General features: G+C 42.0%; 1 protein-coding gene across 3 annotated transcripts in view; it reads right to left on the bottom strand.

The window, feature by feature from the left end:
- The window catches only part of LOC121576782 (protein strawberry notch homolog 2), a 124,376-nt gene that overhangs the window by 92,854 nt on the left and 16,568 nt on the right, over positions 1 to 14,954 (bottom strand). For all 3 annotated transcript variants that reach the window (XM_041890236.2, XM_041890237.2, XM_041890238.2), the window contains exons 2-3: positions 2,057 to 2,254; positions 8 to 96 (exon numbers count right to left, since the gene is read on the bottom strand). In XM_041890236.2, coding sequence (XP_041746170.1) covers positions 8 to 96; positions 2,057 to 2,167 — 200 coding nt within the window. In that variant the 5' untranslated portion in view covers positions 2,168 to 2,254. The remainder of the gene's footprint in view (positions 1 to 7; positions 97 to 2,056; positions 2,255 to 14,954) is intronic.

Below are 14,954 nucleotides of genomic sequence, written 5' to 3'. Positions count from 1 at the left end.
TACTTACTGGTTTCCAGATTGCATAGGGCAGAGTGCGCTGTAGCCTCCAGACTGCTGTGAGAATGATCCCCAGGAACCAGAGGGATACATATAACTCTGAAACAGAGTAGATAAAAGGTTCATTAGTTTACCATGCCTAACCAGACTCAAACACTATATGCCACTGGAAATCATAGGGTAATAAATGCTTTGCATTTATATTGTCAAATTACTTGGTCAGGAATTGTATAACAAAAGATCTCTGCATTCATGAAGCTACACCTCTGTGACAACCTGATAGATCTATATTTGTTTTGGGGGTGTACCCTTTCCCCCAAAATTACATTTGTGAATAATTGTGCACAAACGCTTTTATTTTCACCAGTGCATTTCACAGCAAACCATTTAGCATGTCTTTGTTCCTCTGGGTCGGAGACACTAGAACAGGGATGGCCAACTTTGATGGGGGTGGGGGCCACAAAAAATCTGAATTTCTCATGAGGGGCTGCAGCGGCTCGCGAGTCTGCGTACCCACATCCATACCCAATTTTATAACTCATTTCCTGCAATTCTACTCATTTTGCCATAGGGTGGAATACAATGTTTGCAGCTTTGAAAATGATATCTGATTGAGAGTGACTAACAAAATAAATGGGGGCCCCCCAGTCTGTAATTTGACAATGATTACTGCTAGACTAACTTACCATTCTTAAAAATGTTAGCTGGCATGGGCTAATTGAGTGACTGCCAGTGACTGACATAAGAGAAAAACTGCTGATGCACAACCAAATTTCGAAATTGTACCTTCTGTATTCTACCATCCTAACTCTCAACATTAAGTTGAGATCCACGGGCCTACTAAAGGGGGGCAGCGCTGCCAGTTGCCCATTCCTGCACTAGATAGTACCAGTGTCTCCTAAAGAGAGACACAGATGATGCCCGGCACTAGTTAATCCCTGAACGAGTATCAGCCTGAGAAATCTTGACCCTCATCAGGCCCAGTATCGGTGGAGATAACTGTGTCAAAGACGTCACCATCCCACCACAGATGTAAAAAAGTCTAACGCATGATTGCCATTGTGTTCCAGGTCCTGCTCAAATTGCAGGGGTCGCATTAGCCTTCAGAAATGCAGACCATCATAAAACCCCAGTTTAAACCATTTCACCTGCATTTTATATTTAAAGTCAACAGTGTTTTTTTGCTTCAATAGTGTGATCAGGGGCATGCAACTATAGTTTTCCTTCACACAAAATACGTTAGTGCAACACATTCGTCAGAAAATAGCTTCATTTTCATCAGATGACAACAGAAGTGCAACACTATTTGGTTAGCAGCCACACAAGTAAATTAGATTACAATGAAAAAGCAAGGTCTTTCTTGCAAAAACGATGCATGGCCATCATATTTGTAATGTTTATCATAGAAAAAATTTAGCCAGCTACATTTCCTAATGTCTTGCTTTAAGTTAATCTTGCAATTTACAGGAGCAAAGTACACAGAAAATGACTGAAGAAAAGTACTTAGAAAAGCACAGGAGAGAAAGTACACACAGAAAAGTCCCGTAGAAAAGTACACAGAGAAAAGTACAGGAGAAAAGCAGCTTTACATCAGTCAGAACACTGTCTGCTGATAGATTGCCGTTCATGAATGCGAGAATTTGATTGGTCTGAGGACGAACAAAGATTTCTCATCCGAATGGAGAAGTGCAACTGAAGCACGAAATTAGTCTGAAGGCGAGCAGAAATTACAATAAGAAGCATTTCAGATTTGTGTTTACAAACCACAGCAACATATTTCTTATGCGTCAGTCAGCCCCACTGCAGGCCAGCCAAGAGGCCCGGAGGTAGAGGGGCCAGTGGAGATCCAGAGATATAGAGTTCCGCATTCTGTTAGCCATGCTAACAAAACTTTTGATGACAATAACATTATTATTTGCATTTATAATATAGCCTGTATTATATGTAGCCACATTTCCTGGAATAATATTAGCATATTATGTAGCCACATTTTCCTGGAACTTTTGAGTTTACCAAAATGGGTTGATGTGTAAACATGTGTAGTGTGCGTACGACGTACCTCCATATTGGAAGTGGCAACGTCGAAAATGCTGCTGTCCAACTGCGGCCCCTCTGGGTGCAGGCAGTTCTCCCCGTCCATGGCCGGTGAGGGTGATGGGAGGGTGGGCATCAGGCTGCAGGCTGACACATGACCTTGACGTACGTATGCTGGCTGTGTCCTACAGAGCTCCTACCAAGCCCCAGCACACTCCATCACCTGGGGAGGGAGGGGGAGAGAGAGAGAGAGAGAGAGAGAGAGAGAGAGAGAGAAGGGTTCAATTCAAGCTATTCAAATTCTAACTATTCACGCGGTAGCGCATCATGTTTTTCATCCAGTAGTGTAGTCAAATAACTGTAAAACCTGTATTGCTGTTTTGAAGCAGTAAAGTCAAATAGCCTAATTGCATAATGGTTTTAGGTGCTGTAACACCAAGTAGACTATCCTCATAGGTAGATGTTTCAGAATAGGACAAGTCTGTACAAAGGCTGCAGTTTGTAAACAAAGATATTGCATAAATGTCACTGACAGGTTTGATTATATCTGACTATAATGCATAAGTGTTTGTAGGGAAACCAGCGTGGTGAAACTGTGTGGGATGGCACCAACGTCATCTGGGGAATATCAACACTAGATTTACATCCAGATTGAATGTGGGAATAAATATGAATATCTTCAGTTCTTTCAGCTGAGCCAATATCAAAGCGCAATGACAGACAATCACTTACTTGAAGTGCCAGACAAAAGACAATTAAATGTAAGATTAATCAAATAACAGCCTACTGGTTATTATGCATTGAAACATTAATGTTGCAAATCATAGGATAGCATCATTTAAATAATGGGTTTGTCTGTAAATGTAGTGTGATGTCAGTCTTCTTCCCACACTGCAAAATTATTTTGATGCAGTCATAGCTAATTTGTAAATTGGATGTAGCTCATCATTCCTGATTGACAGGACCCATTTGCTGTATACCTTCTGACATCACTGCAGATTCCACATTCAAGGCCATTAAATTCACAGCTCTCATTGAGCTAGGAAGAGAAGCGGAAGAGTAGCTGCTGCCTTGGCAACAGTTAATGGGGATCCTAATAAAATAGTAAATACTAACTGTAGACACAGAGGAGGTTGAGAGAGAGGATGGCAGGTGCTGTATGTTCCTGGACAGCTAGTTAGTGTGCCTACTGGAGAGGAAGCCTGGAGGACTCCCAGTCCCACCACCTACATCTCCACTAAGGCCGATTGGCTGAATAATATCGATCGCACTCCCTCCAGAAGGGATCAAATAGGCACATAAAGGCCTGCACGCTAGGCTACATTGCTATAAAGCTAGTGTGAGGGCTTGTTGTTTATTTAACACGCTCCCTTTACCTTCTCTCACTAATCAAACTCTTCCCTCCCTCCTCTCCAGCACACAAAGAACAGACCTTTCCACCTGCCTCAGGGGGCATAGCCAAAGTCTAATGGAGTTCATATGAGGGTTTCAATAAGCAGTCCTTTGTACTACAGCCTGACCCAGGCTGGCAGGCACCTCCCCAGGGTGTGTGTGGCTGCTGACACTTAAGTTGTTTTTCTAACCACAGGACCTGACCAGGAAAAACTGTACTCAGGGTCATAGTTACAGGCTACAGCTCCATCTATGGTCCAGAAAAACTGCTGGCACTACTAACACTTTGGAAATAATTTAGGTGTAGGCCTACAGTCAAACCTGGTAAAGGACAGATACATGAGAGGAATGTGCATGTGTTTGTGTGAGAGTGGTGTGAAGGAGATATGACTGTGAATCCCACAATCACAGGCAGGCGATGACTTCATCAGTGTAACAAACAACAGTCCTTCATCTCTCTTTATTAAGTCCCACCTCGCTCTCTCTCCTTCATTCTCTCTCACTATCTCAGGAACGTTGGGATTTATTCCCAGCATCCCTGGGCCCTTTCCCGCTCCTCCCGCCTTCCCTCCAGTGGCTTCAACCATCCCCCATATCACCGGCGGTAATTCATGTCTCCTAGCAGCCGAGAAAGTGTCCCTCTTTAGCAGCACAGTGTCCCCGAGGACAATCGATACTGATAATTATTGGGTTCCCAGATGTTCTCTTCCTGTAAGGCCTATTATCAATACTGGAAAACAGGAAAAACTCGCTGCCACTGAGGGAGGGAGGGAGAGCGAGAGAGAGAGAGGGGCGGGAGGCTAACAATGTAGCCTAGGGTTTCATTCACTTAGCAAGAAAACACACAAGGAAACCATTTACTATTCCTCCATGGATTATTTAAAAGGTACTGGCCTATATTGAAATATATAATGCATTTCACAAGTACAGGGGGATGGGTTCTAGGGTGAGGAGGGTGTCCCATTTGTAACACAGTCATGCTAAAATCCTGATATTTTGTGTTAAGCAGTTTAAACTTAAAGCCTAGTGTAGAGTAGTAGAGAAGGAGGGGGTTCATTTCACAGTGACAGGAGTGAGTCTACAGTGTAATATTTTTATTGCTTCAGAGTAGTGATGTTAACCATTAAATCGGTTAGCTGGTCGAAAATACATTTGACCAGTCATGCTTATCGGTCTATAGGTAATTTGCATAATTTAGTGGAATTAAATTGGCGCGTGTGTATTTTGTTTGTCGTCATGCATCTTATTTATCACACGGGCACAGCACACAAAGCATAGTTTGTGGAGCGGAATAGCCTATCACCTGTCAGACAGTGCGAGAGCAGCTACTCAAAAAACTGGTACTGGAGTGAAACATGTGCTTTTGTAAGCCCAATCATTGCGCAACAAATAACAATTCTAAATGCAATCGCGTGTTAAAAACTGTTTTGATGGCCACGATTAAAAATAGCCATTTTTATTTCTCAATCTCAACTCGTAATTAAAGCGCACCTCCCATTCGCGTGAATAGGCTATAGTCAACGGTAGGCAGGCTATCAGCGTGTCACCCACCACTTTGCAATGTGAGCTTGAGGCTGTATAATTGTTTGAAACCTGAACGTTTTACTTCACTTCAAATAATGAGGCATGTCTTACCTTGCTTCAAAGTAGCCTTGCGAAAATCCATCCCTAGAAATTGTAGGTAATTATTGTATTATTTTATTGGTTTTCATATGAACTTTCATTGTCCAAAAGCCAAAATCCTAGTCATATTAGAAACCCATCTTAGTTGTTGCTATTAAAGTCCCCTTCCTTCTAAGTTTCAAAGGGAGATTTATACCATCTCAATCACATGGAACCGCTCGCATTAGGTGTGCTGTTTACCCGCGAATTGCATTTTGGCAAATGTTTGAAAATGACATATTAGCTGCTTCATTACAGGAGTTGCATGTTCAATAATAGGCTATAGCCTTTTGACTTTAAGACGATAGGCTTGCTATAGTTGCATTAAGCACTTAATGAAAAATGTATGTTCCTTGTATGCAGTATCAGCGAGGAAGAGGCAAAGTGAGAGGTTTCACACTAGCCAAAACATGTCCAAAATATTTCCCGCCTTTGGGACAACGACTCCCATTGTTAGGGCGGAGACATGAGCATCTCGTCATAATATACAGATCTCTGATAGTATTTTCTGTTGGTCACGTAATTTTACTGTTTGGAAAATGTTTACAGTTTGTTGACCTGTTAATGAGGGTCGGTTAGTCGGCAGCAAATTGACCGACATTTGCATCCCTACTTCAGAGGCTGGTGCTGGTTGGGCCAGCGCCCCCCTCTCTCAGCCTCCCTCCTGGGTGGCCTGAGGTGTTATAAACCGAGGGGGTGAGGTGCAGATTATTTAATGTCCCTGCATTTTATAAATCTAGCCTTGATGAAAGACCTCACAAGACCTTTCAGAGGGCTGAAGTACAAGTTATGACCTATATTACAACATATTAAGTATTGAATATGAACAAACATCACATTTTGTTGTAACATTGTATTTTCCACAGCAGTTTCCCCATGTTGCTGTGAGTGCCAGCTAGCAAGGCAAGCGGTCTTCCTGTCTCTCATTCTGACAAGGCACTCAGCCTGCCAGCTGAAGCACATGGAAGTCACCCAGGGAAGTGTGACTCCCTTAATCTGCTAAATCACGGCTAAGCGCTCACGAGGACCACCATCCTTCCACACAGGAGGGGAACAACAGCCTCTTCCTCTGTGGGGGTGCTAGCTCTGAGCCTGGGTCAGGGGCCCGGGCAGAGGGAGAGTACTGGGCAAGGCTGAGTATGGAGCGCTATGTCAGGGTCTTTTCCTACCATCTATCATGATAAAGTTGCCTAATTAAATGCCAATCTAAGGTCATTCAGTTTTGCATTCATGGGTTAAGGTTAGGATTTGTAGAGGGTAAACTGATAGTTGATCTGGCCTGTGCCCAAGGGCAACTACTGCCTGGAGTGGTATGGGAACATGACCCAGTGTAGTGGTGTCATCTCTACCACCCTGTTGGCAAGCCTCCACCTCTTCGCCCCTCATGTGTGATCCATCACACTTTAAAAACACTTGTCTTCTCTCGCTCCTCAGGCCTGACATTAATCCTGTTTAAGGCACAGAGAGTAAATCCCTTAATGGACGGCCCCGCTTCATCTTCATTAACTACGCTCTCAAGATCAGGGCATCCTGGCAGCCAGGGTGACACACACAGGTTTCATATGAATGAACGACACAAACCTTTTACATCTGTTCCCATTGAGCAGAGATACCATCTCAGACCTCACTATTGACAACACCTCTTCCAACCTTTATGTGGATCCCAGGAAGAGTAGCTGCTGCATGTGCAGTAGCTAATGGGGATCCTAATAAACTAAACCTAGATCAGAGTCACTCACTTATGTCCTCACCTATTAAATGTCTTCTGATTTCAATACGATTATAGAGCCACGCTACATTACATTAAACCAGTGGTTTGATGGTTATGACAGTTTGGCATACCATGCTGGATTAATTAGCCAAATGATAAAAAAATGCATAAAAGGAACAAGTTACTTCCCTGGGAAACACAGCTGTCAATCAAAACAGTGAATTATTAAATCAAGTATTTTTCAACACGCCATTTTCCATTGAGCGGCACACTCGCACAGAGAGGATCTGTGGACAGCTCAGTGATAAGGGAGGACACGACAAAGAAACATTATCAAATGACTGAGTAACCAAATCTGCAGCGCTATTAAACAGGAGGGAAATAAACAAAGTGTTTTAATCAATCAATCAATCAATTTTATTTTATATAGCCCTTCTTACATCAGCTAATATCTCGAAGTGCTGTACAGAAACCCAGCCTAAAACCCCAAACAGCTAGTAATGCAGGTGTAGAAGCACGGTGGCTAGGAAAAACTCCCTAGAAAGGCCAAAACCTAGGAAGAAACCTAGAGAGGAACCAGGCTATGAGGGGTGGCCAGTCCTCTTCTGGCTGTGCCGGGTGGAGATTATAACAGATTATAACATTTTAAGAGCCTGCTGTATTGTTATTGAGTTTCTGCAGCCATTCAAATATTAATCATGCTGCACAGTTGGTCGTTCCCTCATACCTGCTGAACTTCACATTATTAGAAGCACCATTAGAATTAGCCTGACTCACCAAAAACCAAGAGAGAAAGTGTCAATGCTTTTGTAACCAATTTACATTCAAGGGATATCTATAAAGGTGCACTTTCACACTTTGTTCCAAATTGGACAGAATCATTGCATATTGCCATACAAAATGTCAGAATTGCTGCAGCAAAATCAAGCATTTGTGCACGCAAAATATCACAAGGGATTGAGTGAGTCACATAAGTCACCTTAAAGTGAAACCCAGAAAGGCCTATTCACCATACGAGAGCTGATGATGAATATTATTAGCCTAATGACAGTCTCCAGCTGTATGAGACGTTTGTGATTTATCAAGGGTGAATATTACAGGGAAGAAGTGACTCAGAATGAGTCTTTTGTTGTGTTGAAGAGAGGAGAGGGGGAGAACGAGAACCACCAACAGTGGCTTGCCTACACCAGACCCCCACTATCCACCAGTTCAACAGATCTAGATCAAAGCCAGGGAACATCAAAGAGGAAATGATCCACTTAGCTGGTCCCTTCTGCCATATTTCCTTAGGACACGACACACGAAGGCTGCGTCTCAGATGGCATGGCACAGGTACCCTATTCATGGCCTATAGTAGTGGGAAATTGGGACTAGGGTGCCATTTGAGATTACACCTGATTCACTCCATCTGATTAAAATAAAATACAATTTTATTTGCCACATGCGCCGAATATAACAGGTGTAGACATTACAGTGAAATGCTTACTTACAAGCCCTTAACCAACAATGCAGTTAAGAAAATAAAAAGTGTTAAGTAAAAGAAATAAGTAAAAAATAGAACATAGCAAATAATTAAAGAGCAGCAGTAAAATAAAATAATAGTAGGGAGGCTATATACAGGAGGTACCGGTACAGAGTAAATGTGCGGGGGCACTGGTTAGTCGAGGTAATTGAGGTAATATGTACATGTGGGTAGAGTTAAAGTGACTATACATAAATAATAAACAGAGTAGTCATGATTAGCTGTTCAGGAGTATTATGGCTTGGGGGTAGAAGCTGTTAAGAAGCCTTTTGGACCTAGACTTGGCGCTCCGGTACCGCTTGCCGTGCGGTAGCAGAGAGAACAGTCTATGACTAGGGTGGCTGGAGTCTTTGATAATTTTTAGGGCCTTCCTCTGACACCGCCTGGTATAGAGTTCCTGGATGGCAGGAAGCTTGGCGGCTCTAAATGGTTCACTCACACTGCATTCAATAAACTGCAACAAACCTTCATTATAAAATCTAAGCTAACACCCATGCACTCTGTCCTGCATTATAAAATAAGACTGACAATATAACTTCATCATAAACATGACTGTAACCAACTATGTGTTAGGTGGTTTATTCCTCTTCAATGTGTCTATGTTTTATCATTTATCAAAATGGGCTCGGCTGGAGGCATTAGACCATGTACTCAGTGTGCCTGCAGGCTGGCGGAGACGATTCATACAAACTGACCCAGTTCAAAGTAGATGTATACAGTGAGCCTGTGCCAGCTCAGCTGTGGGCTCCGTCAGCAGAGACTCCTATTACACACCTGATCATATACAACGCCAGGTTTAGACTGGAGGGAGAGTATGTAATGGGTGGGTAACCAGGGAACAGGCTTGTGGACTCCTGTATGGGAAATCGAGCCTATCCCCCAGGGCTGGAACACCTAATCATAGGAATTGAAAGCATTGTCAGGGGGTTTTCTGCATAGAACTGGGGGGGGGGGGTTCGGCCCACCTAAGACAAAATTAATTTTCTGGATGGAAAAACACTTACAGTGTAACCTTAAAGTATGTAGAAAAGATCATGGGCCTATGTTTTTAATAATAGAATCTTTGTGAACTAACAATTCTGAGAACTGAATTAAAGAGTATTGATTTTGTTATGTTTGAGCATAAGAACACAGTATTAGCCATGGCAAAATGCATACAATTTCAGGAAATTTGCTTTAAAACTGCAACATTTTCTCTCAGCTCCATGGCAACATGTGTAGAATAGCAGGAAATTAGCTATAAAACTGCGAAAATGGCTCTCAGCTCCACGGAGAACTGCCAAGCTGGTGCCTGATGGGGCGGCAGGTAGCTTAGTGGGTAAGAGCGTTGTGCCAGTAACCGCAAGGTCGCTGGTTCTAATCCCCGAGCCAACTAGGTGAAAAATCTGTCGATGTGCCCTTGAGCAAGGCACTTAACCCTAATTGCTCCTGTAAGTCGCTCTGGATAAGAGTGTCTGCTAAATGACTAAAAATGTAAAAAGCCTTTAATGTTCTATTCCAGGGCCCGGACCAAATTCAGCCGTGCAGACCCCACCCCCCTTCCGGGCTACAACACCTCCCTCGGATTATAAACTGGTGCTTCTCTTTTATGAATAATGTTGCACGGTATACCGAAACTTCTGTACTTTTTCGACACTAGAACAAAACGGATCGGTACTAGAATTGTTACTACTTTCGGTACTTCTGTCAAATGTGTCTTACGGATCAAGTCTATCAGCGCAGTCGATGTCCCCCTTATAGCGCGAATGCACCGTGCCTGCTCCACTTAGCATGCACTGGGAGTCTGGGCTGCATCATGTTAGCTCCCCACTCATGCTGCACAGAAGTTAAAGAAATGTTTCAACGTAATTACTGTTTGCAAAACAATGTCCATACCAGCTAGAACACTTTACAACGCAAGAAGATACCGGTAGCTTCCAGCTTGGTAGGCTTACTTTCCTTGCTAAATTACAGATAAAGCTAACATTGATTCACTACCCTAGTACTTTGTTTGTGATTTCAAATCTGATTGTCACCAAAACTTTATTAATTCACTTAAAACTGTCTCTCTCGCACGTCTTTCCCAAAGATTGCTTATTGCTCAGCGAACTGACGGTGTGTGAATAAGGCTCAGACGGGCCACCCCCCTTTTGCCTCATGAATGATGTCATTACTGGTTAAAAAGACAGCGCACAATTTTATAAAATAAGCTACTTCAAATGTTGTTGATCAGTACAATAAAATAAGTCAGATTGTTTGTCATCAGCAAAAACAAGCTCAATAACTCGATGCATGCACACACTCCTATTGAATACGCATTCACCTGTATTGTGAATAGGCCTATGGGAAATCTTGATTTACCTAGTTTATCAAGAGATTTACCACTCAAATAAATGATTACCATTATGTTGTTATTTAGTTAGATTGGTAAAAACAAAGTCAAGGCTACTGCCTACCGTACCCAATTAATGACAGCAAGGCTAATGATATACAGTACCAGTCAAAAGTTTGGACACACCTACTTATTCAAGGGTTTTTCTTTATTTTTACATTGTAGAATAATAGAAGACATAAAAACTATGAAATTACACATATGGAATCATGTAGTAACCAAAAAAGTGCTAAACAAATAAATTAACAGGTGTGCCTTGTTAAAAGTTATTTTGTGGAATTTATTTCCTTCTTAATGCGTTTGAGCCAATCAGCTGTGTTGTGGCAAGGTAGGGTCTTTTACCAAATAGGGCTAAGTCCATATTATGGCAAGAACAGCTCAAATAAGCAAAGAGAAACGACAGACCATCATTACAAATATGTGTTATTTCATAGTTTTGATGTCTTCACTATTCTACAATGTAGAAAATAGTAAAACATAAAGAAAAACCCTGGAATGAGTAGGTGTCCAAACTTTTGACTGGCACTGTATATTTTACTTATAACCTATCAAATAAAAAATACGGAGAACACAATTAAAAAGACATATCGAACTTAATTTAGCCAACGAAAATGTCTCAAGGGAATGAAACAAAACACTTTTTGCATATTTAAAGAACTGGTTTGGATTAAAATAAATAGGCCTACAATAATAACAATGCTATACGATAATAAGAATGATAAAACATAAATACATTAATAAAAAATACATTAAAGTTTCAAAATTGCATCCTACCTGAACAGCGAGATACACAGTAACCTGCATTTAGCTGCGCCAACATTCGTCTCATCTTTGTCCTCTACAATATTAAAACTTTTCCATACGGAGGACATTCCCCTTGTAGCAGGGCACCAGACTAAAATGTTTCTCTGGTGGCACTGGTGCTACTAAGTTTTTCAGTTGGTGGCACCAGCCCATGATTTGGTGGCACCAATTTTTTCCCAAAGCATCTCGCAATAGAAAATAAATGTGTAGGCCTATCATCTCAAATGCATAATAGCTGATCAATAAACATAACTACAGATCCTAATCTTAGTGATCCAAGAGGAATTATGGTGGAAAATTACACTTGTTTTGTAAAAACAAAATTGGGCAAGTGCCAGTGTCGTGAGAATCACAGTCATTCACAGTGCTTTATTAAAAAATGTAATAGACTTCTGAGATGGTATTGAAGAAATAAGTTATTTCATCATCTTGTGATGTGATTTAAAATATGTTATCATGTATTTTCAGTGGACAGTTATGCTATTGTTGCTATATTTTACTGTTACAACAGTATGTTTATGTGTTCTAATATCATAGGCCAATTTATTTGGGGCTAATTCACCACCTGAGTAAGTGGAAACTCAAAACACATGAGCTAGATCACTAACTCTAAAAATAATACCCACTCACAGTACACTTAATGTCCAAAAAACATTGCAGTTGTAGCCTACGTCCAATGAGGCCTATGCACTCAACGGCCAACGCACATTTCACACGCTCCGTATCTCAAAGCCATATCAAATATCTTTGTAAAATAGTTGCTATTGAACTCATAATTGACAGTTGAGAAATATAGTATACCTACAGAAAGCTGAGAACATCCGCTCTCCATCTGTGACACCACGATAGCTGTGACTCCCCAGCAATTGGATTTTTAAATGTTATACAATCAGAACACTTTTCTTTCGGCCTGAGCATTTTTTTCCCCCGGGAAAGGAGGGGAGGGAGGAAAAGAGAGAGAAAGAGAAGAGAGGAGAGACACATAAACCTACTGTTGTAACGCTAGACACTGAAGCAGGCCCTAGCGAAACAGGTACAGTCAGGTAGACACGTTCATTAAAAGGAATCATGAGGATAAGGTACTTTATTGTTTGACCAAATCATGGTTTTAGCCTCCTAAAAACTAGGACGTTTTTAGCGAGGTGAATGAATGTGCAGCCTGCACCGATGCAACCGATACATTTTTAAACTCACACAGCCAAGTCAAAGGGTTCGCAAAATGTGACTAAATGGTTGCAGGCTGGAGCCTTTTCACTATAGGCACTAACTTTTTTTTTACTTCAATGAAGAAAGGCCTCCATCTTCGCAATCAACAGTATCCTAGGCCAAGGCTCCTCTCTTGCGTTCTACCTCTCCTCAGCAGCAGGGTAGCCCTGGAGAATTTGGCCAGATACAATTTTATTACCGGCTAACGGAAACCCTGGAGTGTACTCTGAATCTTAATAGGGTAGTGTTAACGATGAGTGGCTGATTCTGATCCAGGCCATAGGGGACTGGACTATTGGTCAGGGCAGGATACAGTGTAGCCTACTGTGTGGACACACTAGCAGACACCAGGATAGCATTTACGGTCAAACCCAAGCAGGGGGAAAGGAGAGATTAGATTAGCCTATATTAGAACAGCAAAGCTGTTGCAAGCTTTTAAACTGTCTTTGCATAAGGTACTATCCGCTCCCTTCAACAAGCTCAGCTCCAAGTGAAACAGAAAGCAGCCTAAATGACAACGCAATGTAAGTTTTATTTGACTCGTAAATTACACTCCAAATCAATTGAACCTAACCACCTGAACTAAATAAAACATCCAACAAATGAAATTAGCAGCAATAAAGCTACTGCTTTGCATTGAAGCTTGACAAGGTGAGGCACAAGTTTAGAGGAATCAGTCACCACCTATGATATTTGGAGTGCTCTGAGGACATGGCTTGGCTGTAGACAGAGGCTGAGTGGCTGGAATGACAAACTACTGAGATGGGAAAGCTGGGGGTGGACTAAAAGCTGCACAGTGGCTGCAAAGCCAAGCTCCAAGCCCCCACACCACTCGGTGCATTCTGTATGCCATTTTATAGACTTTGTTTTGTTTTAGCCTACCTTGCACGTCCGGTGCCAGCCTGACATTGTCTTTTTACTTTCTACATAGCTGCATCCTACAGTGGAAAGGTGCTAAGGAGACTGATCTGGTTTCTGTTCTGCCATCTCTGGAGCCTCAGGTGGAGCCCGACCTGTGACATTCTCTCTGTTCCTCCCCACTGGGGCACACAGGGCCCTTTCCTTCTCAAACACACAGACAGACATGCAGCTACACGACCCAACAGACATATTTTTTGGTGTAATATTATCGTCATGATTTCAACTCTAAAATGTTATCTCTGTGATTGTAATTCACCTCTAAAAAGAAGGGATTGTTGAAGCTGTCACCACAAGGCAAAATATTAGCTTTTATCCTACGTAGGTGAGCTCAAGCCGAGGCGGGGTTAAAAGCCTGGTCCCAGATCTGAATGTGATTTATGGAACGGACAGACCAGTAGGACAATCCTGCTGGCCGAGAGTACCTAGCACACCTGAACAGAGTGCTGGACGTAATTTACAAACTTATTTTATATGTAGAAATGTGCGAAAATTGAGTCCGTCAGTTGCCTACCGGCAGGAGGTCCCTATTACACAAAAAAGGCATTTCACTGTACTTGTGCACGTGACCTTAAGACTAGAAACCGTCAGCAAGCGAACGTCAAAACATTTTTCTCTTACTGCTATTGTCTGTGATAAGGGTTCTCTTCTCTCTGACCTGGTGAAAGAGGAGCTGATCTCTCTAAGACTCCTTTCCCTAATGCTGGATCCCTCAGGGTCAATTGGAATGAACATTCTCAGGAGATGATCTCATGTGTTTGATTTAGGATTACATCCAACTCCCTTTTAACCCCACCCCGGGTTGAGCATTCTATGTAGGATAAAAGCAAATATTTAGCCTTGTGGTGACAGCTTCAACAATCCCTTCTTTTTAGAGGATGAATTACAATCACAGAGAAAAACATTGTAATAGTTGAAATCTTAAAAGATAATATTACACCAAGAAATCTTGACATACTGTCTCGTCTGTCGTATAGTTGAGTGTCTGTGTGTGTTTGAGAAGGGAAGGGATCGCCCTGTGGGCCCCAGTGGTGAGAAGTACAGAGAATGTCACAGGTCAGGCTCCACCTGAGGCTCCAGAGATGGCAGAACAGAAACCAGATCAGTCCCCTTAGCACGTGTCCACCGTAGGAAGCAGATACCTAAAAAGCAAAAGGTATTTGTATTTTGTATTCATTAAAGATCCCCATTAACTGCTGCCAAGGCAGCAGCTACTCTTCCTGGGGTCCAGCAACATTAAGGCAGTTATATACAATTAAAAATATTACATGACATTACATTTCATAAACACATTAAGTGTGTGCCCTCAGGCCACTACTCTACATCTACAATACAAA

The sequence above is a fragment of the Coregonus clupeaformis genome, chromosome 11 (assembly GCF_020615455.1).
Source record: "Coregonus clupeaformis isolate EN_2021a chromosome 11, ASM2061545v1, whole genome shotgun sequence".
Taxonomy (NCBI): domain Eukaryota; kingdom Metazoa; phylum Chordata; class Actinopteri; order Salmoniformes; family Salmonidae; genus Coregonus; species Coregonus clupeaformis.
Note: the sequence above shows the minus strand (reverse complement) of the source record. Positions and strands in the feature narration are given on the sequence as shown.